The following is a 25,979-nucleotide window of genomic DNA, read 5'->3' on the forward strand; positions in this document are numbered from 1 at the left end:
AGCCTCCGTGAATTGTCCCTTCGAATGGCCTGAATTCTCTCTGGGCCACTGCCAAACCCATCAGCAGAGTAAATCGCTCTGTGGGCAATGTAGTATGCCTGCAGTTTCTCTTTCAAAAGAGAGAGCTGTAGGCAGATGGGAAATGAATGAATACCTAGAGAAACCAGGATTCATTAGTGCATTCAGCAAGTCCAGAGTAGCTTTGATGCAACATTCAAATAAAAAATGTTCTGACTGGTGCCTTTTGTGGCTTCCGCAAAGATTGGCACCAGGGGCCTCTGCACCTCTTCCCTAGGCTTCCCTCCCGCCACCCTACTCCTCAGCCAGCTGCATTTCAAGCTAGGCAGGAACGCCTGGGCACTGAGGGAAGCGCCCAGCTTTTGCTACAGGACTCCAGCTCATTCCAAACCTGACCGTCACTCTTGTTGATCATGCTAGTCAACTGGGACCTATTACGTCCTGAGCTCCCAGCATCCTCGCGGACTCCAGGGCAGAAGCGAAGGTCTAGGGATTCCCGCGGTCCTTTAGACGTCAGTCCTGCCTCTCCTTCTCCATTTCAGAACCAGCGGGATCAGCGTCTCCTTTACCACCCAAATGGAGAAGGCACACAAAAAAGGGTCCCAACAGAACCTGTCAACTGACACTACCATATGTCCCTCGGGCCTTCTCAAACCCTCCCCTTCAAACCAAACAAAAACGGCAAACAGGAAACGCTCGTCTTTTAAAAATTACTCTATTATTATCAAATAGAACCACAGTATCCAAAAGGTAATTATAAAGTTCTATCCCCAACTAGATGGGCCCTACACCGCCCCTCTGAGTGGCCGGCGGCCAAATCACGCCCCCCGTGCTGATTGGTTTCATCCATTTTATTGTCAAGGAAATTAACAGCCCGAAAGGGTTCCCCAGGTCCGCGCCCTCCCCCCTGGGGCCCCGGGGAAACGCGGCAGCAAGGGACCTGGTCTCACTGCCCCCATGTCCTTGGGAGGAGGGACGAAAGGAGAGGGGAGCTCACGGCAAAGGGGCTGGGGGGCGCCCCGCCCCCGCCCGCTGGGCTCGGGCCTGGCGGTGTCCGAGGGGGGCTCGGCCCGCGAACCTGGCCGGGCAGCGGTGGCGGGGCGCGCGCTCACTCGCCCGTGTGGGTCCGCAGGTGGTACTTGAGCGACTGCTTGTAGCGGAAGCACTTGGCGCAGTGCGTGCAGGGGTAGGGCCGCTCGCCCGTGTGCGCACGCTGGTGCTCCAGCAGATGGTGCTTCTGCGTGAAGCGCTTGCCGCACTCGGCGCAGTGGTAGGGCCGCTCGCCTGTGTGGATGCGCCGGTGCTCCAGGAGGTGGTGCTTGCGGATGAAGCTCTTGCCGCATTCGGGGCAGGCATGTGGCCGCTCGCGCGAGTGCACACGGCAGTGGTTGGTGAGCTTGGACTTCTCACTGAAGCTCTTCTCGCACTCGGGGCACTTGAAGGGCCGCTCGCCCGTGTGAGTCCGCTGGTGGCGCAGCAGGTGCGAAGGGCGGCTGAAGCTCTTGCCGCACAGGCTGCAGATGAAGGAGACCTCATGCTTGCCCGCATGCACGCGCTGGTGGATCACCAGGCTGATGTGCAGGCGGAAGCTCTTCTTGCACTCGGGGCACGTGTAGGGCCGCTCGCCCGTGTGCGTGATCTGGTGTTTGGTCAGGCTGGACTTGTGGCTGAAGCTGCTGTCGCACTCGGGGCACTTGTAGGGCTTGGGGCCACTGCCGCCGCTGCCCGAGCTGGGTGACTTGGGGCGTGGCTTGAGCGCGTGCTTGGGGTTGAACGTGGGCCCGCGTTCGGGTGAGACGCAGCCTCCGCGCACGCGGTGGATGCGCTGGTGCAGCGTGAGCTGTTGCTTGTGCCGGAAGCTGATCTCGCACTCGGCGCACTCGTAGGGCCCCTCCTTGATGTGGTTGCGCTGGTGGATGATGAGGTTGATCTTCAGGCGGAAGCTCTTGCCGCACTCCATGCAGGTGAAGGGCCGCTCGCCGCGCCGGTTCCGCTGCTGCTGGCTCGAGGCCCCGCGGTTCTCGCTCAGGTGCCGCTCACCGTGCAGGGAGGGCGCCAGCCTTTTCACTGCAGGGTTTCCTAGCTGCAGAGGAGGGGGGCTCTCCTCGCCCTCGGGGGACATCTCCCCGGGCAGCGGGGTCTGGTACATACTGGCCTCGTATCTCCCGGACAGCTGCCCAAGGGATTGCAAGTGCTGCGGCAGCTCATCCTCCTCTTCCTCTTCTTCCTCCTCATCTTGTTCCTCTGTCTTGATCACGATCCCTTCTGCTCCAGGGACAGAGAGAGAAAGTCGTTAGCTGTTGCCTGGCGCCCCTAGCCTACCTGGATGGAGGTACAGCATTGCTTTACCCTCACCAAAACAGTGCATTATTGGCCCAAATTCCTTCTTTTGGGAAAATTCTCCTCTCTCTGCGGCCCCTGGTCCGCTCCCCTCCCCCAATGAGGTGGATGCGTAACCCAGGCTGGCCTTGCTATTTGGTTCAGGAATGAGTCCAGACTTAAAAGGGGCTAAAAAGAGTTCTCCTTGGATTTATACGGAGGACCGCACGGGAAATCGCTTCCTGTTGGTTATGATGCGAATGGTAGAGCCGGACCCAGCAGGAAAGGAGGAAACCAGTACATAGAGCCGATGTGGGAACACCTGGATCCAGCCATGCCTGATGCTGGAATACTCACGATTCTCTAATTATGAGTGATACACACCCCTTTTTCCATTAGGCTACTTAAAGGTTGGGTTTCTACCAGCTGTACCAAAGGGTCTCCACTCCTCTAAGGTTCTCAGTCTTTGCCCCTCTGAGGACAGAGATGAACTCTGCTCAGACCAGCCCACTTCTTTCCTAATCCACTGGGAGATTTCTCCTCTTGGTGCCTTTCCTCACCTTCCTCCAGAAATTTCCCTCTCCTCTCCACGTCTGCCTTGATGATCAAAACCTACAGCACTCCACCCCTCCTTGGAGCCCACAGTACTCACTGGTGCCCACCCTAGGAATCAGGAACCCAGCCTTCTGCAGCCTCTCATGGGTGGAAGATGCACCGGCACAGTCAGACTCCACCACTCTTGAACCTGGATCAGCTGCAGGCAGTGTACGCCCCACCCAGGGATGCCCCCTCGACTCTCTAGCCTGGTCCTTTATGATAATGTAAGTTTCAGAGAAAAGAAGTGGCTCCCGACTCCTGTTTGAGTTTTCTCAAGTGGCTTGTACTTATTTGGCACTAACTGGTGAGTTCTATTTTTAGTCACCAGCTTTGTGTGACATGAGAAAGTCACTTACTTCTCTGAACCCATCTGTGACGAAGACAAAAAGTCTGTGTGTGCAGAATAATTAAAATCAAACCAACAAGACCTTTTCAGAGCACTCATACCTGTCTTCTTTTCATGAGCACAATATCTTATTATAGGGCAAGTCAAGCAAGAATTCTCCCCATTTTACAGATGGGTCATCCAAGCTCAGAGATACCAAGTGATGTTTCCAAATAGAAAATGAAGTCCTAGGCCTTTCTGGAGCTTGCAGGTTGGGACCCATCTGGTCTACCTCCTCAAGTAACAGGGACTGAAGCTAGCAATGTTCGTGACCCAGCCAACGTCTTGTAAAGTTGCTAGTGACTCCCTGTCTTCCTTAGCACTTCCTTGTCCTCCTCTACAGCCAGTGAACTACAGTGGTAAAATTAGGACACAGGTGTGCTGAGTCAAGGCTGCCTCAGTAGTGTTAGGATTCTCAGCAAGAAGTGACCCAGAACATCCTTGGAGCATGATGCCTAAAAGATCAAGAGCAGGCAGCTGCAGAGTGTGGTAACTAGTTGCCCTGGTGTTTATCCTGAAAATACTGAGTATCTCTGAAAGGCAAAGGGGAAAATAGATCCTGAGAAGGGCTAAACTCTCCTTGAGGATCAAAGGTGCTTATTTCTTTTTATCTTTTTTTTTTTTTAATTTATTTTTGAGTCTGGCTCTGTCGCTCAGGCTGGAGTGCAGTGGCATGATCTTGGCTCACTGCAACCTCTGCCTCCTGGGTTCAAGTCATTCTCGTGCCTCAGCCTCCCAAGTAGCTGGGATTACAGGCGCCCGCTACCATGCCCAGCTAATTTTTGTATTTTTAGTAGAGATGGGGTTTCACTATATTGGACAGGCCAGTCTAGAATTCCTGACCTCAAATGATCCACCCGCCACAGCCTCCCAAAGTGCTGGGATTATAGGCAGGAGCCACCGCGCCTGGCCAAAGGTGCTTTTTTCTTAATGGAATGATAAACACCAAACATTTGGCCCTAAAACTCAAGACTCACAATTCCACAAACTACTGTTTAGTAGTTTTCTAAAGTTCTACTACAATTAATGGGGACTGCTCAAAAGGCAACTGAATTTATACAATGATGGTCCCAATTTGGCATATACTCAGAATCTACCTTATGTCTTTTCACTATCCTTTTATGAAAGACAACATGGTATGTCAAAAACACTTCTGAAATACCATGGAGTTACTTAAAAATCAGGTGGTAGATCCATATATGTACATATTTTTGAGACAGTGTCTTGCTCTGTCACCCGGGCTGGAGTGCAGCAATACAATCATGGCTCACTGCAGCCTCAGCCTCTCAGCTTCAACCAATCCTCCCACCTCAGCCTCCCAAGGAGCTGGGACTGCAGGCATGCACCACCATTCCCGGCTAAGTTTTAAATTTTTTGTAGAGATGGGGTCTCCCTATGTTGCCTGAGCTGGCCATGAACTCCTGGGCTCAAGCAATCCTCCTGCCTTTGCTTCCCAAAGTGCTGGGATTACAGGTGTGAGTCACTGCTCTGGGCCTAGACCCATATCTTTTGACCAAGAGGAATGGTCATTAATAAAATGCAAATTATGGAGGAATTATCTACAGATAATTTTTAAGCAGTTTACATCAATATAATACTTTTAAAACCAGAAATGGATGTGGATATATTTCTAAATATAAAAGTGTTATACAAACATGTAATGGTGAATGACTTACACATAAACAAAACATCCAGACAAAAACAGAAGTCCAAGTGGGTTCTACCAGTTTTTCAAGGAACACACTCAATTCCTATTTTTTTTCAGAATACAGAACAAGAGCAAAAGCTGCCCAGTTCATCTGATAACAGTATAATACTGTTTCCAAAATTAGATGAGAATAATTCAAGAAAACGTTCATTTCATTTATGAATACAGTTGTCTAACTTGAGTAAAATATTTATTACCTAAGTCCAATAGTGAATTCAAAAAATACATCATGATGATCAAGTAGGGCTTTTCCTGGGCCTGCCAGGATGGCTCAGCATCAGAAAATCCATCACAAAAGATGTCCTGGGATCAGGCCACCATGAGCCCCAGTGCCTTACTGTTCTTGAACTCAGAAGGAGCAAGAGTGAGCAGCACGGTGATAAAGTTTTATAATTAAACAAAAATGAAGACTAGGTTCGAACACAGAATGGCAGTGCTATCATTATTTGAAAACCATGCTCTCCAGGGCTGAAATCTTCAAGGTAGTTGAGGCTTCTAGGGTGATGTGAGATGATCAAGGACACGTTGGGAGAGTTCTGGCTTTGCCACTCTCTGTGTGGCCTTGTCCAATCTATTTAACCTCTGCCTGTAAAATGAGGGGTGGGATAGGTGAGCTCTGAGATCCCTTTCATTCTTGCCTGAACCAGTCTTTAGAGGTAACCACTTCTTTCCTGGGTTGGAGATGGGTTCTTATAAGTCCTGCGTCACGAAGCCTATACCCGAGGCCGTGCTTGGTAATTCTTTCCCACCTGTTGCCCCATCAGTGTCCAGCTACCTCTCTGAAGGAACCACAGCTGTCCCAGGGGGCAGCGGCCCTCTGGAAGGCCTCATGGCAACACTTCTCTGGCCCTCCCCACCCAGCACTCACCCGTGCAGTTCCTCTGCTGCACCAGCATCTGCTTCAGTTCGCTGAACTCGCTGGAGCCTTCCGTGGACTCCTCCAGCGTGTTCTCTGGCTCCTGCATGTCCAGGTCTGGCTGTTCCCCACAGGGGTCACCCAGCTCTGAGTCCTGAAAGCCGTGCTCTTCCACCTGTCCCATCAGGGGCTCAGGTGTCTCCAAACTTTCTGAGCCCTCGTCGTTGGTCTGTACCTCGATCTTGATCACGATCCCGTCATGTGCTGAGAGAGGGTGGGCAGGGGTGAGAAGAAAAGAACCCAGAATGTTCATGCCAACTGCCCAGGTTTCTGCAGCCCTACAATTTACATCTCAATAAGTCTCATCTTAGAGACCCTGAAGAAATGTAATACTGAGTTGGAAATGAGTAGACACAGAATTTTCTGGACACCTTGTAGCTTTGAATACCAATACAAACTGCAGTCAAGTTAAAATAGATGCAAAGTTTGTTTGCCATGAGCACCATAATTAAAAAAAAATTCAGCATTGTCAGGGTTTATTTTTAGTCTTATTTTTTCAATAGACAAAGGTCTCACTCTATCACCCAGGCTCGAGTGCAGTGGCACGATCATAGCTCACTGCAGCCTTGAACTCCTGGGCTTAAGTGATCCTCCCAAAATGCTGGGATGACAGGCATGAATAAGCCACTGTGCCCAGCCAGGGTTTATTTTAAAGAGATGCCCATTCCTTTTCTCAGTCAGACCAGCCAACTGGTACAGTTAACACAGTTTCTCTCTCATCTGCTCACTCACAATCAGGTTGATGAAGAAAAGGCCATCTCCTGACTACTCCCACCCCTCGGCCCCATACCCTGAGGTGTCCAAAAAACAGACTCACATTCCCAAGCACGTATGCATGTACACCAGGGGCATTTGAGTTTGTTTTTAGTTAAATAGCATCCTATTACACACTACCCTGAAATTTATGTTTTTAAACTTGCCTATAGGTCTGTAGACTAATTTCAAATGTACCATTACATACATAGGTGTCATTTTACATAAATGGGATTATAACACATTTTTGGGTTTTAGTGCAGTATTTTTTTCTGTCTAATTTGCGTTCCCCTTCCCTCTCTTCCCATTTCACTGTTATGACTTCCCAGGTAACTCCTATAATTTACCAGGACTCTTCTCTGTGCTTATGAATAAGCCACATACATGTTTATTTATTTATTTATTTTTCTGTCACTATTGGCCTCCTCTGTGTTCCTCTACTCAAATATCTTGTAGAAATCCCTTCAATTTCTTTCTTTTTTTTTTTTTATTTGGAGTCTCACTCTGTCACCCAGGCTGGAGTACAATGGCGCAGTCTCGACTCACTGCAAGCTGCGCCTCCCTGCTTCAAGCGATTCTCCTGCCTCAGCCTCCCGAGTAGCTGGGATCACAGGCACCTGCCACCACGCCCGGCTAATTTTTTGCATTTTTAGTAGAGACAAGGTTCCACCATGTTGGTCAGGCTGGTCTAGAACTCCTGACCTCATGATCGGCCTGCCTCAGCCTCCCAAAGTGCTGGGATTACAGGCGTAAGTCTCCTTTTTTTTTTTTTTTTTTTTTTTTGAGACAGAGTCTCCCTCTGTTGCCCAGGCTAAAGTGCAGTGGCATGATCTCAGCTCAGTGTAACCTCTACCTCCCAGGTTCAAATGATTCTTGTGCCTCAGCCTCCCAGGTAGCTGGGATTGCAGGCATGCACCACCACACCCAGCTAATTTTTTGTATTTTTAGTAGTGATGGGGTTTTACTATGTTAGCCAAGGTGGTCTCGAACTCGTGGCCTCAAGTGATCTGCCCACCTCAGCCTCCCAAAGTGCTGGAATTACAGGCATGAGCCACCACACCTGGCCTCAAGCCAATTTCTACAGTGCTAATACATTGTTAAAAATGCTGTATATATTCCATGGTCAGGATAATACCGTAGCTTATTCATTCTTTCCCTAATAGAAGAACATTGGCTTTTTTTCCCAGACTTTTGCTATAGTTAAATAGAATATGTCATGTACAAACATATTCATTCATTCATTGAATGTTTACTAGCAGATATCTACTGAGCACCAATTACATGTCATGTGGTCTAACGGCTTTTGATATATCAGTGAAAAAAACATGGACCTTACATAAGGTGGTAGACACAATAAATAAATTACATTGGATGTTAGAAGGTGACAAGTGCTGTGAGAAAAAGAGAAAAGAAACCAGGAGATAAATGAACCAAGCAGCCTCAGTCCTGCCCTCCTGAGGCTCCTCCTGCTCCTCTGCCAAATCCATTCATTCCCTTACTAAGAAATCAGACAAACTCATCAGGCTGAAAATGGGTGCTAGATGACCTAAGCTGGATTCCTTCGGATGAGTGGCACTCCTTTAATGCCTCTCTGATTCACCAACTCCACTGGTTTGGAAGTGGATGGAATATAAAGCAGCTCTAATGTTCTCATTTACCCCGATTCCCTCAGAACTGTGGGACTCTCCCACTCTCTCCAAAGATGTCTGTGTCCCATTCTCTATGAAAAGGAAAAGAAAAACTCATCCATACCTCCATCCCCTACTTCCTGCACTGGCTCAGAGTCACCATCTTTACCTCCCTTTTCTCTCCAATCTCAGGGAAAGTAATGTCTCTCTTCCCTCCTCCTATCACTGAAATCCTCTGCTTGTTTCCTTAGCCCTGCCCATTTCTTTCTCCCTGGAGTTTTGCTCCATTAGTTGTGTGCCTTTTCTCCTCTGTCTTCAATCCTTGTCTCTGTGCTAAATCGTTATGATCCCGCCACAAACATGACCATGACCATGACCATGACCATGACTCTAGCATCAGGAAAACTTCCCTGACTTCACAAACTACTTAAAATATTTTGCTTGCTTACACCTTAAAATAATTTTTAAAACTATGTACTCCTTTGCATCTTTTTGAATAAATATATAAAATGCATCAGTAACTGCAAAAGATGTAATTTCTGGAGTATTGTAAATATTGATACTTTGAAATAAACTCTTCCATCACCCTTTAATGTCGCCAATGGAATCTAAGAACCCCAGCAATTTTAAACCCACCATTATTCACTTAAAAACACATGAACAAATTCTTCTTTGATAGCTGGAATTTTTATATCATTCCTTTTCACCTTGAACTTCTATTTCTATTCCCACTTTGCCCACAGAATTTTATCCTAATAGAACATATTTGTATGCTTAGAAGCCTTTTACTGATCACTTCATCTACCACTCTGCCACAAAAATGTGTATGTAAATTGAAGGTTTAATTTTGCTTTCATTTCTAATAACCACAGGTCTCTAAGTGTTCATTTTTTTCCTGGCTTAAGTTATCCTTAGTGATTATCACTACAGAATGATAAATAATTATCCAAGATAGAAAATAAAGAAACTTTGGGAAATGTATCTTATAAGGATGAATAGAATTTTTTTCCAATTAGTTTACTTATCTGGAAATCAATATTCTTATTGTAGAATATACAGTTCAGAATCAATTTGTCTGTTTCATTTTTATAAATGAAACCTCATTTACATTGGGAAACCTCATTTACACAAATATGTAGATGGGCTGGAAGCAGCTTTGTTATGGAACTGTCACTCAATTCTGAACTTCTGAATTATATGCCACAAAGATCACATGGTCAACATTATCATCAAAAACTGTTTCTAGGGCCAGGCGCGGTGGCTCACGCCTGTAATCCCAGCACTTTGGGAGGTCGAGGCGGGCGGATCACGAGGTCAGGAGATCGAGACCATCCTGGTGAACACTGTGAAACTCCATCTCTACTAAAAATACAAAAAAACTGGCCGGGCGTGGTGGCGGGCACCTGCAGTCCCAGCTACTCGGGAGGCTGAGGCAGGAGAATGGCATGAACCCAGGAGGCGGAGCTTGCAGTGAGCCAACACGGCGCCACTGCACTCCAGCCTGGGCAACAGAGCGAGACTCCATTTCAAAAAACAAAACAAAACAAAACAACTGTTTCTAATGACCTATCAGTTCACAACATGATTAGTTTCTCTTTCAATTTTGTTAAAGGTAAAATATTGCAAACAACCTAAGCTGCAAGAGAACTTGCCATCCAGGCCCCAGAGTGACGCGCTGCAGGACATGTATCCCAAAATTCTGAATATTCTCTCTGTTTGGTGACCTGGGGGCTTTATGCCTCTGAGAAATGCTTTATAGTAAGATGGAGATGGGCAGGAAGTGCCTGTTTTGTTTTGTTTTTTAAGACATGAGGCCTTGCTCTGTTGCCTAGGCTGGAGTGCAGTGGTGAGATCATAGCTCACTGCAGCCTCAACCTCCTGGCTTAAACCACCTGCCACCTCAGCCTCTAGAGTAGCTGGGACTACAGGCATGTGCTACCATACCCAGCTAATTTTTAAAGTTTCTGTAGAGATGAGGTCTCCATGTTGCCCAGGTTGGTCTCAAACACCTGGACTCAAGTGATCCTCCCACCTCGGCCTCCCACAGTGCTAGGATTACAGGCATGAGCCACCATGCCTGGCAGCCTGTTTTTTTTTTACATAATGGGAGAGTAGATGAGAAGCCACATTTCAGAGACCACATGCATTGTGTGCTTTTGGCTGATCAGCTGGACAAGAAGAGATGGACTAACGACCGGAAACTGTGCCCTCAAAGACATCTGTATTATGTCTCTCCTGGGGAGTACCCTTATCCCCTCAAGAGCATGGGTACCCCAGCTTGAAGACTAGTGCCTTCAACACCTGGCCCTACTTCAAGACCCAACTTGAGTGTCCACCATTCCATCAAGCCTCTTCAGTGCTCTCAGCTGGACACAGCTGTGCTCCTCCCTGAGCTCCAGGCATTCGCCTGCTCCTCCTTGTGGCACGTACTCTTTCTCCCTCAAAACAGGCAGTATGTACACACTTTGACCCTCCCCTCCACTTGCTAGATAGCAGGGAACGCCAGTGTTTCCCACCAACAATGTCTCCCCACCCCAAACAACTTTTCAAAGAGTACTGACAACCAAGCTGCATTTATTTATAAGCAGGAATTTGTTCTCCCATTTAAAAAATTAATCGAAGACACACACATTGTGGGAATATAGTTTATGAAAAAGGTAACATTTCAATCCAGTGGGGAAAAGTTTAAAAGGAATGGAGACAACTGGCTTCCTGACTAGAAAGGGAAAAAAGCTACTTCACGTATTTCACACCGAACTCCTGATGAACAACAATATTTATGTATAAATAAGAAATTCACACCTAAGTTTTACAACTTTAAGCTGAGGAACAGGCTATCTGTAACCCTATGGGACTTCAGATAGTCCTTCTGGAGGACGTTTGGTAATTCGTGCCAAGCATATTAAACATGCCCAACTCCTATCAACTATAATTTTGCTATAAATTGTTTTGAAAGGATTCTTGTAGCTTGCTGTTGCCATCATTTGGCTATAAGAAACTTATTTAATCTGTGATTGGTTTTTAATAATTCATGTTCATAAGAACTCCTGTGAGGTGGGGAAAATCCCATAAATTGTTTTCAAATGTATTAAACATTTGCGAAGACTGAATTTATTAGTTATTGAAACTGATATAATGCCATATTTTTAGACATTTAGTTAAAATAAACATTTAATTACTTAGACTTAGCAATTTTCTTTTTGTTTTCTAGGGCAAAAAAAAAATTTATTTTGTGTTTCAAAAATTTTTATAGCTTTTTTTGAGATGCTCACAGACCTAAGATCTGTGATCACAGTGTTTACTAAATAAAATAGCTTGAGTAAATATTTCTACATTTGATATGAAACCCAGATTGGGAGGCTGAGGCGGGTGGATCACCTGACGTCAGGAGTTCGAGACCAGCCTGGCCAACATGGCGAAACCTTGTCTCTACTAAAAAATACAAAAATGAGCTGGGCGTGGTGGCAGGGGCCGGTGATCCCAGCTACTCGGGAGGCTGAGGCAGGAGAATCGCTTGAACCCGGGAGGCGGAGGTTGCAGTGAGCCGAGATTGCGCCACTGCACTCCAGAGTGAGACTCTGTTTCAAAAAAAAAAAGACTGATAAATTTGAATACATAAAAGTTAAAAACTGCTATTACACACACACACACATACACAAAATATAAAAGTAAACCACAGGCCAGGCGTGGTGGCTCACGCCTGTAATCCTAGCACTTTGGGAGGCCAAGGTAGGCAGATCACTGGAGGTCAGGAGTTTGAAACCAGCCTGGCCAAAATGGTGAAACTCCGTCTCTACTAAAAATACAAAAAAATTAGCTGTGCATGGTTGTGGGCGCCTGTAACCCCAGATACTCGGGAGGCTGGGGTAGGAGAATAGCCTGAACCCGGAAGGTGGAGGTTGCAGTGAGCTGAGATAGTGCCACTGCATTCCAGCCTGGGCAATAAAGTGAGACTCTGTCTCAAAAAAAAAAAAAAAAAAAAAGTAAACCACAAACTGGGGAAAGTATTCATATACATACTGTTAGGCAAGGGCTAATATCCTTAATATTTTAAAAGCTTTTTACAAATCAATAAAAAGATGAATAATCCAAAAGAGTAACAAAAAAGATTATTTACAGAGTAGTAAGAGATAATAGTAATCAATAAAGGTATGAAAATATGCTCAACATCACCCTTATAGAAAGTATGTTTCATCCACATATTGTGTTTTTTCTACTTACTACTTTGGCAAATGAGAAAAAGATAAATAATACCTGTTACTGGTAAGAGTGTATAGAAACAAACATTCTCATGCTTAGATGGATGAAGGCATGTAAATTGGCACAAGTGATTTGAAGGGATTTGCCAGGATCTATTAAATTTTTAAGTGGGTATATCCTTTGACCCAGAAAATCCATTTCTAAATAAGTTCCTGACAAGTGCATGAAGATCTATTTATAATAATCTTTACTGAAGCACTGAAACTTGTGAACAACCTAAATGCACATTAATGGGACAGTATTTAAACAAATTATGAAATCAATACACAGAATACTACTGTCGGCTATGAAAAAGAATATGACAAATTTATATATTGTGACATGTAAAAATGTCAATGATATACTATTGAAAAAAGAAACTTGCTAATACTTCTATATTGTCTGACTTTTTTACAATGATAATGTGTATATGTATTACCTATATAATTAAGGCTATGTGTATGTAATCACATGCACATAAAATTGGAATGAATAAACTGCTGACTCTTGAGAGAATACTATCGGGGACTTTCTCTCTGTACTTTTTCTTTGTGAAATTAAAAACCAGTATTGCCACATTAACTCTCTCTACCAGCTCAAAGCAAATAAATATTGGTTGACACTGACTTTCCAATCTTCTCATGGCTATACTTTGTTAGGTTTTTTTTAATTAAAAAAAATTTTTTTAAAGTTATACATGCACACAGGCTAGTTGAACATAGTTGAACAGTTCTTCGAAAAAAAATTTTTTTTTGAGACGGGGCTGCAACTTCCATCTCTTGGGTTCAAGTGATTCTCCTGCCTTAGCCTCCTGAGTAGCTGGGATTACAGGCACGGGCCACCACGCCCAGCTATTTTTTTCTTTTTTGCCCTTTTAGTAGAGATGGGGTTTTACCATGTTGGCTAGGCTAGTCTCAAACTCCTGACCTCAAGTGATCCACCTGCCTCGGCCTCCCAAACTGTTGGGATTAGAGGTGTGAGACACCACACCCAGCCCAGAACTTATTTTTTAAAAAGTTCTTTTCCACTCACCTACCCCCATTTCCTGCTCCCCGAGGCAATCGCTTCAATGATTCCAGCTGATTCTTTGGTCATTTACCTCCATAACTCTAAGTAACACACTTATATTGCTACTCCTTGAGTTTTCAATTTTAAGCATCATCCATTGACTTCCAAGGGATGAAGGTCTCCTCTGAACTGATCCTGCCAATACAGTTTTGTAGTAATTTTAGTTGGATCAATACTGGATGTTTACCTCGCTAGATTATATCAATGTTATTTATAACAAAACTCTGTAGTATAGTGAGTGCTTCCAATGCCTGTAAACCTTCTTGCCTTCCCTAGATCTGACACTTTTTTCTTTTGCCCAGCTTACGACTAATTATCATGAACTCAGCCCCAAACTCCCCCAACCTTACCTTGCTGTGTAACTCTCCTCTCCAAACATTCAAATATATTGGGTGTTTATCCATTTCATCTACTTGAAGACAAATTTCTGGGACCTGTGGAGGTGCCCCACACAACGGGCTGCCTCTAGGTGCACAGCTGGCCTCTCGGAATGCCCTTGGGCCATGCCCCTGGAGTGCCCCCACCTCTCTCTCAAGTTGGCGTTTGTAATGCCTCCTTCTTGGTTTACTTCCTCATTTTGGCAAAGCACCTCCCCCAGTTTGATAAAGGATTTGTGGAGACTTGAACATCTCAAAATGTCTCAGTTTCACTCATATTTAATCGAAAGAGTTTGGCTAGATATTGAATTATAAGTTGGAAAATATTTTCCTTTGGAATTTGAAAGGCATTGCTCTACTGTCTTCTAGATCCCAATGTGGTTACAAATGTCTGAGGCCATTCTAATTCCTGTTTCTTCGCATGACTCTGTTTCTCTTCTCTGGAAGCTCATAGGATTTCCTTTGTTCTCAGTTGCTCTGAAAGTCCATGCTGAAAGTGTAGGTCTATTTTCTTCCAGTGCTCTGGGCAGCTGGCTCTTTCAATCTACAAAATTATGGCTTTAATTGATGGGAATTTTTCTTGAATCATTTTGTTGATAATTCCCACCTGTTTTTGCTATTCTTTTTTTCTGGATATTCCTATTATCTGGATATTGGATTTCCATCCTTCAGTTTTCTTATTCTTTCCCTATTTCCTTCCATCCTTTATTTTTATTATTTCCCTATTTTCTTATCTTTTAGCTTTATTTTCTGGGATGTGTGCTTATCCTCCAACACTGCTCCTGAGTCTCTAACTTGTACTATTACATTTTTAATTTCCAAGAGTTCCTTTCTCTTCTTTTTTAAAAAAACAAGCATTACACTTTTGTGTCATGAATGCATTCACTTATTTTATCTAAGGATTTTATATGTAAGTATTCATATATACATTTTTTTCCTCTCTGCATGGTCTCTGTTCCTCTAAATATATTTTTTCTGATGTCTTTACTTATTCATCTCTGTACACCACAGACTTTTCCCAAATGTCTTCTGGTTCTTGGTTGTCCACGGAGACTTACAAGAGGACACTCAAGAGAACAAAGAGCTGAATGCATTTGGGTGGGGCTTGCTAACTATGTGTGGGTCTCTGCTTGGCCCATAGGGAGCTTTGGCCAAGTCATTTTACTCAGAAACCTCTTGGCCTGGTCCCAAAAGTCTCCAGATAAGGCTCTTCCAATATCCTGCCTGATGGGTTTAATTCTGGGTGTTGGCAACATTCTGGGAGTCGAGTTAGGGAAGAAGTCTGCAGATCTCAATATCTGCACGTCAAGTCTCCTTCTTCCCATTTTCGATGTAGTGCCCCACCCTCAACTGTGCCTGGTGCCCATGTCCAGAAAGCCTCCTTTGCACCCTCTCCAGAGAATAAGCCTGTCACATAACACGGCTAGAGAAACGCAGATGCCTGTAGTAGGGACTGAGGGAGGCAATGGGAGCTGAGGGGAGTGTTAAGTGGTCTATTTAAAAGATGTTCAGCCAGCTGTCTGTGTTTAGCCTCACTTCATTCCTATTTCCAGGAATCTCTAGAGTCTCTGGTACTATTAACTCTTGAGCCCCAAGCAGGTGTGGGGGTGCAAATTGAGTTTCTTCTCAGTTTTCCCCAGTACCAATTTCAGATTCAGCTTACTACATCTATCCACTTGCTTCAGGGCTGAAAAACTTCATTGCTGTATCTCTTTTCTTTTTAAAAGTTCCTTCACTCTTATTTTAGAAGGATTTGGGAGGCCGGGCACAGTGGCCTCTAATCCCGGCACTTTGGGAGGCCGAGGCGGGCAGATTACCTGAGGTCGGGAGTTCAAGACCAGCGTGACCAACATGGATAAACCCCATCTCTACTAAAATACAAAATTAGCCAGGCGTGGTGGTGCATGCCTTAAATCCCAGCTACTGGGGAGGCTGAGGTGGGAGAATCACTTGAACCCTGGAGGTGGAGGTTGCAGATCACGCCATTGCACTCCGGCCTGGGCAACAAGAGCAAAACTCTGTCTCAAAAAAAAAAAAAAAAAAAAAGAAGGATTTGGGGAGGTAGGAATAAATACATGTTCAATCTGCCCTGTTGAACTCAATCTTTCATTGTATACTGTTTTAAAAAATATATTTTTACTGAATAAGAAGTAATATATGCTTACATCAGAACATTTTACAAAACATAGAGAAATACGGCTTTGGTATGTTTCCATCCAGTTTTTTTAAATCTACTTTTGCTTACATCACTGACCTCACTATATTTACTTTTCCCACTTCTACATCCTTAATCCTCCTATCAACTGGATCATTCCCATCAACATTTCAAACAGGCTTTAGCAATCCCCATCTTAGGCAAACAAGAATCCCCACAACTGTCCCATATTTCCACTCCCCCACAGCTACACTTGTTGAAATGACTGTCAGCACGTGCCATCTCTACTTCCCTGCCTCCCACCCGCTCCTCACCCACTGACTATCAGCCTGCCACCTCCACTAAGCTACCAACGTTAGTCTTCCTAAGGTCACTTGCAATCCAATGGACACTTTTTAGTCTTCCTATTCCTAAACCACACAGCAGAATACAACACTGTTGGGCATACTCTCTCCTTCTGGAAACATTCTTCTCTAGAAATACCCAACACGGCACTATCCTAATTTTCCTGCTACCTTTCTGGCCACTCTTTCTGTTTCCTTTGATTCCTCTGGCTCCTCCTTCTTTTTCCAAATCCTACAACAGTGGTTTTCAACCCTGGCTGCACATGAAAATCACCTTGGAAGCTAAAAAATACTAACACCTGGGCCCCATCGTGAACAACATATTCCAAATTCCCGAATCTGCCCCAAAACCCAGGGTTCTGCAGGGCATGGCTTGTGTTCTCCTCTCTTCCCCCTCTACAGACTGAGCAACCCAATGTATCTATGCTGCCGACACCAAATGTCCAAATGTGCCAAGGCCAGATGTCTCCAGCTCAGACCTCTGCTCTGAACTCCAGACTCCTTTATTCAGCTGCCTTCTCAACACCTGCTCTTTGATGTCTCACAGGGATCTCAAACCTAATGTGTTCAAAACGGAATTCTCAGTGTTTCTCCAAATCTGAACCTTACATTACCCTCCCTCTATTCTTACTTAAGCCAGAGGCCTAGGAGCCATCCTTAGCACCTCCCCATCCCTCCTATTCAACACCCACCAATCCCTAAGTCCTTCCTAGTCCACTGCCAAAGTATACCTTGACAACAGCCACTTCTCTCTCAGGGTGATGCCAAGGTTTCCTACCGGGAAGACAGAAAGAATCTCCAAGTGGTCTCCTAGCTTCCAGACCATCCTCCCTTCAGTTAGTCCTCCACGGAGCAACCGGAACCCTACTTGGCCTTCAGGTTTCCACTAGAAATCCCATGTCCTCAAAGAGGCCTTTCTGACTTCCCAAACTCAAGGGCACCTTTCCTGTCGTGGGCCTCGCAGTCCTGGATGCTCTGCGTCCGTCACAGCTGGTGCCCGTGCTTTCATCTATCGGGGGTGTTTTGGTTGTTAATGTCAGTCTCTCCACAGGAGTTAAGTCTGAGGGCAAGGGCCTCAGGGTTAATGTAGTTCTTGACACAGTACCTGCTACCAAAGAGATCTGATGAACTAAATAAACATACGAATGAAACTTATGGTTTCAAAACTCTTCATAAATGTGATTTTAGTGTGTAATAGTCTATTATACTGTGATTTGTATTTGTACATCTTAATCTATATTTTGGATTCTTTTTCATGCTAGACTCTCAGGAAGTAAATTATTAGGTCAAATGTAAGAACATTTAAAATATTTAAAATATACTTAATAATAAGCCAAGCGCAGTGGTTCATGCCTGTAATCCCAGCACTTTGGGAGGCTGAGGCAGGTGGATCACTTGAGGTTAGGAGTTCAAGACCAGCCTGACCAACATGGTGAAACCTCGTCTCAACTAAAAAAAAGTACAAAAATTAGTTGGGCGTGGTGGTGCACACCTGTAATCCCAGCTACTCAGGAGGCTGAGGCAAGAGAATTGCTTGAACCAGGAGGTGGAGGTTGCAGTGAGCAGAGAGCACGCCACTGCACTCCAGCCTGGGCAACAAAGTGAAGCTCCATCTCAAAAACAAAACAATATATATATACACACACACACACACACACACACACACATATAGTAAAAAAATATGTATATATTTTTAAGACTAGAAAGCATCAAATTGCTTTCTCGAGAGACTGAAATGATGAACACTCCGAGTGGCAATGTCTGAGCACACAGATTTCAGCCATGCTTTCTGGTTCGCCTTACTCTTTGCTAATTTGCTACGTGAAGATGGTGCCTGGCTTCTCCAGCCTCCAAGGCCACCCTTCCAGGGCTGTGAATGAATGGGAGCCCCTGTTCTGAGTATTTGGAGGGTTGACATCTGAATCATCTTTGGATCTCTTTGCCCTTGGGAACCCAACCATTAAATGGTAGTTTATTTGCTGAATTTACTTAGCCAATTCATAAAACTGTCATGTTTGGTATATTTGGAATTATGAGAAGTCTCAATTTTCTGGACTTTTCCCCCTTGGTCTCATACTTTTGGTCTGGCCCATGGCTGGATTTGCTGCCATTCTGCAAAGGGAGAAGGTGCTTGGATGGACATGTTACCACTGGAGTGTAGGGGCTCTGATACCTGCAGTTTTGCAGAACCAGCCTGCAACGGCAAGGCCGGGGCCTTTGGTTTAGCACAGAGGTGCGAGTGTGCAGCTCACGCTGTGGAGCAGCACTGCCTATGTCCTCCCCTGTCCTCCCACTGCAGACTCCCAGGGGCTGGAGATGGTGACTGGAACAAATGACACATTTCAGCCACACAAGGAGGCCTCTGTGAGGCTGCCTATTCCAGCAGAAGCTCCTGTGGAAGTGCATGTGCCAGAACAAACCCAGCCCAGGGCCGAATGGATTTGAGTTATTTTGCTTTTCAATTCTGGCCCCATTCTGTGAGAGGCCCATCTGTGACTAGGCTGTGAAAAGCAGACAGAGAAAGGGGATCCATGCTCTTGCATCCAGCTCTTCCAAGAAAATTCTATGAGAGCTGCACCTGAACCGCAAGTCCCTGCTGGGACAGCAGACTGTATTTTAGGATTTTTACCACAAATCATCTCTCCTGACTTCTCATTCTCTGCCTCCCAACCCTTCTTTCTCATTTCTTCTACCTAGAATCTCTCTATTCCTACTTGACCTTTGTTTTTGGATGTGGCCACTCAAACCTTTACGGTACTGACTGATTTTCCTCAACCAAAAGTTCACCCTGCCATGTGCCACACTGTCACCAACACCTCATCCTCATCGACTTTTAAATTCCTCTTTTCTGTCTGCCAGAATGAACTCAGGGTTAGCCCCTCCCCTCGAGTTAAATTTTAGGCAAATTCATAGAAAGTGACGCCGCTGGATTTCTCTGGGACATGCCAGCACTTGTATTTTTACAGGGTTCTGTCTCTCCCAGAAGTCACCTTTCCACTCAGCACACGGGGCTGACATTACTCCATGTTCCTAGAACATCTGCTTGGAGCCAGCTGATAGGTTCCCAAATCAATGACATTAGTTCCTAACAAGACCTGGCTGTTGGCCCCAAACAGAGTTCTCCAGGTGGATCATCCTCTTTCAGCAGACATGACTGCCAGTAACACTCAGCTATGTTCACACGCCACACCTGCCCACAAAGGACCAGGATCAGCTTCCGCTGACGACCGTCGAGGTAAGTGATGCAAGTCCAAGGGCAGTTCCCAAACAGGGGCTTCAAAGAGCAACCACGCACCACAAGAGCTCCTGCAGCATGAGTGTGTGAGCCACTGAGCCGGCCGCCGTGAATGGGGTGACCCCAGGCACACCAACAGCGGCTGGTCTACTGAGCCACTGCTATGTGCCAATCACTGTGCCAGGCCCCACGGTTAGATATTAGTGCCAGTTCTATTTTATAGATGAGACTCTAAAAAGATCTAGTAACTGAAATCCCATCACCAGTAAGCAGAAAAACTGTACTCAGATACAGACAGCCTCACACCAGGGAGTGCACATGAGCCACACAGCCTCTGGTCAGTCTCACCGGGGACATATCCGCTGACTCCACCTACATGCTGTCCTACTGAAGCTGTGCGTGTAGGATGTTCCCGGTAAAGTCCATGCCTGCCCCTTATCCCTCCACTAACTACCTGCAGGACTCACGGATGTGGTCCTTTTCTCGGAAGTTCCAGGAATTTTAAGCACTAATGATTGCTTGACAAGTGACTGCCTTTCTTTGAGTTTCTCGCTTTATTTCCTACAGAGAGTGAGGTGACACTTGGTCATGTCAAAAAATTCACGGCATTCCCATTAATCAACAAGTTAGGCTACTGGTGATCATGGCGCTCCAAAGGAGGTCCTGGCACCTGTGGGCCTCCTTCCTCCTAACATATCCCGGCAGGGCCTACCTTGGATTGTGCTGACTCATGCTGGGGCTTCCTGACTGGTGAAAGATCTAGAATGCAGAGCTGTGGATCACCCTTAGCCACTCACCAGCACTGGGATCTGTCGGCGTCTCACCCTCCTCAGAGTCTTCCTGCTCCTGCATGGTGGGCCGCTCCCCGCGTTCCATCTGTGACATGAGGTCTGGTTTGGAAATTGCATAGTCTGGACAGAAGAAAGGGAAAAAATATGCTCTGGGATGAGGTTGCACTGGATGTTGTTGTATCTTCTGTGGGCACGTGATTTCAGGAGCAGCTCCTCGACTGAAGACCATAATGGAAAACCACCAAGCCTCCCCACCTTTTCCGAAGAGAGGTGTGTGTGTGTGTGTGTGTGTGTGTGTGTGTGTGTGTAGATCATGTTGCTCAGAGGTGGTCAAAACCTGCCCAGGTTTTCATTACAAAGGCAGAAGATATTTGAAATTTTGTAAGGTAAAAAACTAATCCTGGCCAGGTGCAGTGGCTCACACCTGTAATCCCAGCACATTGGGAAGCTGAGGCAGGTGGATCACCTGAGGTCAGGAGTTTGGGACCAGCCTGGCCAACCTGGTGAAACCCCGTCTCTACTAAAATTACAAAAAATTAGCCAGGCGTGGTAGCGGACGCCTGTAATTCCAGCTACTCGGGAGGCTGAGGCAGGAGAATCACTTGAACCTGAGAGGACGAGGTTGCAGTGAGCCGTGATCTCACCACTGCACTCCAGCCTGGGCAACAAGAGTGAAACTCCGTCTCAAAAAAAGAAAAAAAGCAAAAAACTAATCCTGATAAAAATCTAAAAGCCATAAAATACAATATCAAAAGATTTTCTTACATAAAATGAGTTCGCAGTTCTTTGGAAATAAAGTTAAAAGATGAAGAAACTTAGAGGAAATGTTATACATATATATATACATGTTTGTCATATGGCAAAGGGTTAATATCCATAGTTATACATAAAGAACTTCTATAACTAGTAAAATTGCAAAGTTATAAATAGCTAAATCGTAGAAGAAATATGAATGGCCAATAAATATATAAAAAGATGCACAAGTTCACTAATCATCAAAGAATACATATTTAAATAAATGAAGTAGGCCAGGCACGTGGCTCACGCCTGTAATCCCAGCACTTTGGGAGGCCAAGGCAGGTGGATCATGAGGTCAGGAGATCAAGACCATCCTGACTAACATGGTGAAATCCCATGTCTACTAAAAATACAAAAAAAAAAAAATTAGCCGGGCACGGTGGTAGGCACCTGTAGTCCCAGCTACTCGGGAGGCTGAGGCAGGAGAATGGCGTGAACCTAGGAGGCGGAGCTTGCAGTGAGCTGAGATCGCACCACTGCACTCCAGCCTGGGCGACAGAGCAAGACTCTGTCTCAAAAAATAATAATTAAATAAAAAATAAAACAAATGAGGTAGCATTTTTTACCTATAAAAAAGACTAACATTTAAAATAGAAGAACATCAGCTCAGGCCAGGGTATGAAGTGGTACTTTCACATACCCTTGCAGAAATATCAACTGGCTCAGCCTTCTGGAGGGTACCAGGCAGTAGCCATAAAACTGTAAATGTGCATCCTGTTTACCTGGCAATCCCACTTCTCAGTATCCGTCCTACTGAAACACACAGAAGTGCACAAATACACAGAGATGTTTATCATAACACTTTGTAACAGTGAGAAAAACAGAATCAACCTACTGATCAGCAACAGCAGAAAGGTCAAAAGCCCTAATGGTTCACATGGAACACTGCATTGTCTTTCCAAGGAGGCCTACGTATGCCGACATGGAACACTCTCTATGCCCCTACATTAGGTAATATAAGCAAATGGGCCCCTCTGTGCAAATCCCAAACCGCATGTGCATCAGTGCATGTATCATGCTTATATCTGCACATGCAAAAAAAGATGAGAGAGATCACAGGTCAAGGTGTTCATGGTGGTTACCTCCGGGGAGTGGTACTGGTGAATGGGTGGTGGTTGCTCTTAATTATATAAATCATTTAAATTGCTGAATTTTCACAATTAAAAAACACAATTAAAAGAATTTTAAAAGGAAGGGAATGTATCCTATGGAAAGGTATGTATAAAATTGTCAGTTCTAGTTGGAATTAAAGTTTCTATGTGACAACACATTTAAATGTTTAAGATAACATTTTTGTATATATCCAAAAAGTTCTCTATATCGGAGAAACAGATACGCATATATAAAAGTAAAGTACATTTTTCCTTTTTTTTTTTGAAACAGAGTCTCGCTCTGTCGCCCAGGCTGGAGTGCAGTGGCTTGATCTCGGCTCACTGCAAGCTCCGCCTCCCAGGTTCACGCCATTCTCCTGCCTCAGCCTCCCTAGTAGCTGGGACTACAGGCGCCCACCACCACGCCCAGCTAATTTTTTTTTTTATATATATTTTTAGTAGAGACGGGGTTTCACCGTGTTAGCTAGGATGGTCTCGATCTGACCTTTTGATCCGCCTGCCTCGGCCTCCCAAAGTGCTGGGATTACAGGTATGAGCCACCGCACCCGGCCATGTAGAGTCACAGGTTTTCTTCCTTAAATATTCTTAATGAAAATCACAAGAATCTACAGACTTTGGGGTAAGACAGATCTCCGTGAAACAAGCATTTAACCTCCCTTATCATAGCCTCAGTGTTCAGGCACCTGAATCATCAAACAGGAGTGTGAACACCAGTCTTAGCCTCCCCAACATCTTGGCTGTGTGGGTCCAAGAAGGTGATTCTTGTACAGCACCTCAAACGTGGCTGGTACACCGTAGGCACTCAGCATACTTTTCTTTCATTCTTTTTTCCTTCCTTAATAATAGTTTGCTGGACAAACTAATTTATTAAAAAAGGGGTCCATGGGGAAAAATATGACAGAGAGACCACTGATGTCGAGATCTTTCTCTTCCTCCTTGTCCCAGCAGCTTCTCCGAGAGTGGGGTCTCAATTTACAAGCCATTCTGGCCTGGGCCGCGCTGATGTGTGTGGGTATATGAGGGCATTTGCTTTAATTTGTTGTGATCTGTAAAACTCTGTTCTCCTTGCTTGTGACTATTGGCTCTGCTGAGGTTCAGAACTCCCTAAGGTTATGAATGCACCTTGAGCTGGTGTCCAGGTAGCCCCCAGCGAGTGAAGACTTCTCCTTACCCATGGAAACCAGGGACTCGTAGTTGCCCCTCATCACGTTCTTGTAGAGCTCCTTCTGCCACTCGGACAGGTTTCCCCACTCCTGCTCCGAGAAGTGGACAGCGACATCATCAAATGTGACAGGGACCTGAAACCACACAGCAAACTCGGCTCAGACCCGCTGGAAGGCAGTGACAGGCCCACAGCTGGCCAATCCCAAGGCCCAAACTCCTGGCTCTGGGCCTTCATCTACAACTTTTCTAGAAGTCTGGCCACTGTCCTGGCCCCAGAGAGTGAGGGGCCTGTCTTGTTGGATCCTTTTCCTGCCCTTCAGGATATAATTCTTGCAGCTCTAAAGCATGGTCTGTGGACCAGCAGCAATGGTGCTACCAGGAAACTTGCTAGAAATTCGAACTCTCAGACCCCACCTTAGACCTACTAAATAGCTTCTGCATTCAGTAAGATCCTGGGGAGATCCATGTGCCCAGTAAAATTTGAGACATGCCGGGCTAGAGAACAGAATCTGTTTTCTCCCTACATATGGCTGTGAAAGGGGGCAGCAGCACTGAAGAAGAGAAAGCAAGCCAGTCTACACTCAAGCTCTTTCAGAACCTTCTGGAAAATAATATGGAAACCTAACTTCTCCAGCTTTTGAAAGGAAACCTCTTGAAATCAGTTTTCCTGGCACCAATATGGCTTGTACGTGAACTGATAAACATGTGGAGCAGGACAGATCCTTGTGATGTTTAACCGAAGCTCCGTCCTCTGCTGCAATTGTAAAGCGAACGCACCCTCAGTGACTGATGGTAAAGCCTCTCCACGGCTCTCATCGGCCTTCGCTTTGCCTTCATAGCCTCTCACACCATGGACAGCTCTGCTGAACACCCTTCTAAACTGACAGCCCCTGATCCCAGGGGCATTTCTGTACTAGCCTATACTCTCATCAACACAAGAAATAATTTGATTTTGGCACATCCTAGCAACTGGGATCACTATATTTTTTCCTTTCTCAACCACCCCTTTCTTTCATATTATACTACATTCCTAAACCACACTCCAATTCAGATTCCTTGGATCAGCTTCCTTGGGAAGCCCCAGTTGGGATGTGCTTACCTTGGGAACTTCTCCATTGCTGCCGGGGGGCAGCCGCAGGATCCAGAAATTTCTGTTTTTCAGCAGGTTCTCCATGTTCTCCAGCCGCCTCTGCAGCAGCCCATACTCCTGCAGCAGGGTCCCCAGCACGACCCACTTGCTCTCCAGATGGTTCGCAAACTCCACGGCTGTCTTTTCGCAGTCGGCTATCTTCTTTTCATTTGTCCCCGTCCTGCCTTCCAGGGTCAGTAGCCTCATGGCCTGGGCCTCCAGCTTCCTCTCCACTGCTTGGACGGCAGCCCACACAGCCAAGCGGGTGATCTCCGCCGTGGGGAGCGGCTGTTCCTTCTGGACTGCAGAAGAGATCTGGAAGGGGGTGTCCTTTTGGGAAACCGGGCTCTGGAGCAGGGGGTCCACGTCAGTCTCGGGAACTGTTGGGGAAAGGGTCAGGGGGTCTTTCTCAGGAGTTTCAGGGGAGTGAACGGGGGCTTCGTGGTGGTGGGGGGAGTGGGAGAGAAGGGAGATTTCTTGTTCAGCAGCAGCTGGGGGTGGATACTGGGTCCCTTCCTGGGAAGCCAGGGGGCCCTGGAGAGGAGTCTCTTGCTCAGAAGCGGCAGAACACAGGAGTGAGGGTCCCTTCTGGAGCACATGTGGCATCCGGCCAGAAGTCTCTTGCTTGGGAGCACTGGAAGTTTGGGGCAGGGAGGCTTGTCGGGGAATGGTGGGAGACAAAGAAGGAATTTCTTTGGGAGGAAGAATGCGGGATTGGAACAGAGTTTCTCGGGGGAGTCCAGCAGGGGCCTGACGTAAGGTTTCTTCTTGCGGAACACTGGGGAACGACAGAGGTGATGAGCGTTGATTCTCCATGTCCAGCTGTTGAACCTGTGTTCATGGAAGAAAGGAAAAGAGGATTGAAGGTCACAGTCTCCAGCTAGCAAAATAAATCCCAAAGACAAGTATACACATAAAAAGTGCTTCCGGCCGGGCGCGGTGGCTCAAGCCTGTAATCCCAGCACTTTGGGAGGCCGAGACGGGCGGATCATGAGGTCAGGAGATCGAGACCATCTTGGCTAACACAGTGAAACCCCGTCTCTACTAAAAAATACAAAAAACTAGCCGGCGAGGTGGCGGGCACCTGTAGTCCCAGCTACTCGGGAGGCTGAGGCAGGAGAATGGCGCAAACCCGGGAGGCGGAGCTTGCAGTGAGCTGAGATCCGGCCACTGCACTCCAGCCCAGGCGACAGCGCGAGACTCCGTCTCAAAAAAAAAAAAAAAAAAAAAAAAAAAAAAAAGG

At 45.9% G+C, this 25,979-nt stretch overlaps 1 protein-coding gene across 3 annotated transcripts in view; it reads right to left on the minus strand.

Annotated features, from left to right (window-relative positions):
• Positions 1-717: 717 nt before the first annotated feature.
• The window catches only part of ZNF777 (zinc finger protein 777), a 30,494-nt gene continuing 5,232 nt past the window's right edge, over positions 718-25,979 (minus strand). For 2 of the 3 annotated variants that reach the window (XM_025379344.1, XM_025379343.1), the window contains exons 2-6: positions 24,707-25,567; positions 23,615-23,741; positions 20,540-20,653; positions 5,896-6,147; positions 718-2,283 (exon numbers count right to left, since the gene is read on the minus strand). In XM_025379344.1, the coding sequence (XP_025235129.1) occupies positions 1,127-2,283; positions 5,896-6,147; positions 20,540-20,653; positions 23,615-23,741; positions 24,707-25,552 (2,496 nt within the window). In that variant the 5' untranslated portion in view covers positions 25,553-25,567 and the 3' untranslated portion in view covers positions 718-1,126. Of the gene's footprint in view, positions 2,287-5,895; positions 6,148-20,539; positions 20,654-23,614; positions 23,742-24,706; positions 25,568-25,979 lie in introns of all 3 variants that reach the window. The other variant, XM_025379342.1, reaches the window with a different exon arrangement.

This window comes from Theropithecus gelada, chromosome 3 (genome assembly GCF_003255815.1).
Source record: "Theropithecus gelada isolate Dixy chromosome 3, Tgel_1.0, whole genome shotgun sequence".
In the NCBI taxonomy this organism is placed as follows: Eukaryota; Metazoa; Chordata; class Mammalia; order Primates; family Cercopithecidae; genus Theropithecus; species Theropithecus gelada.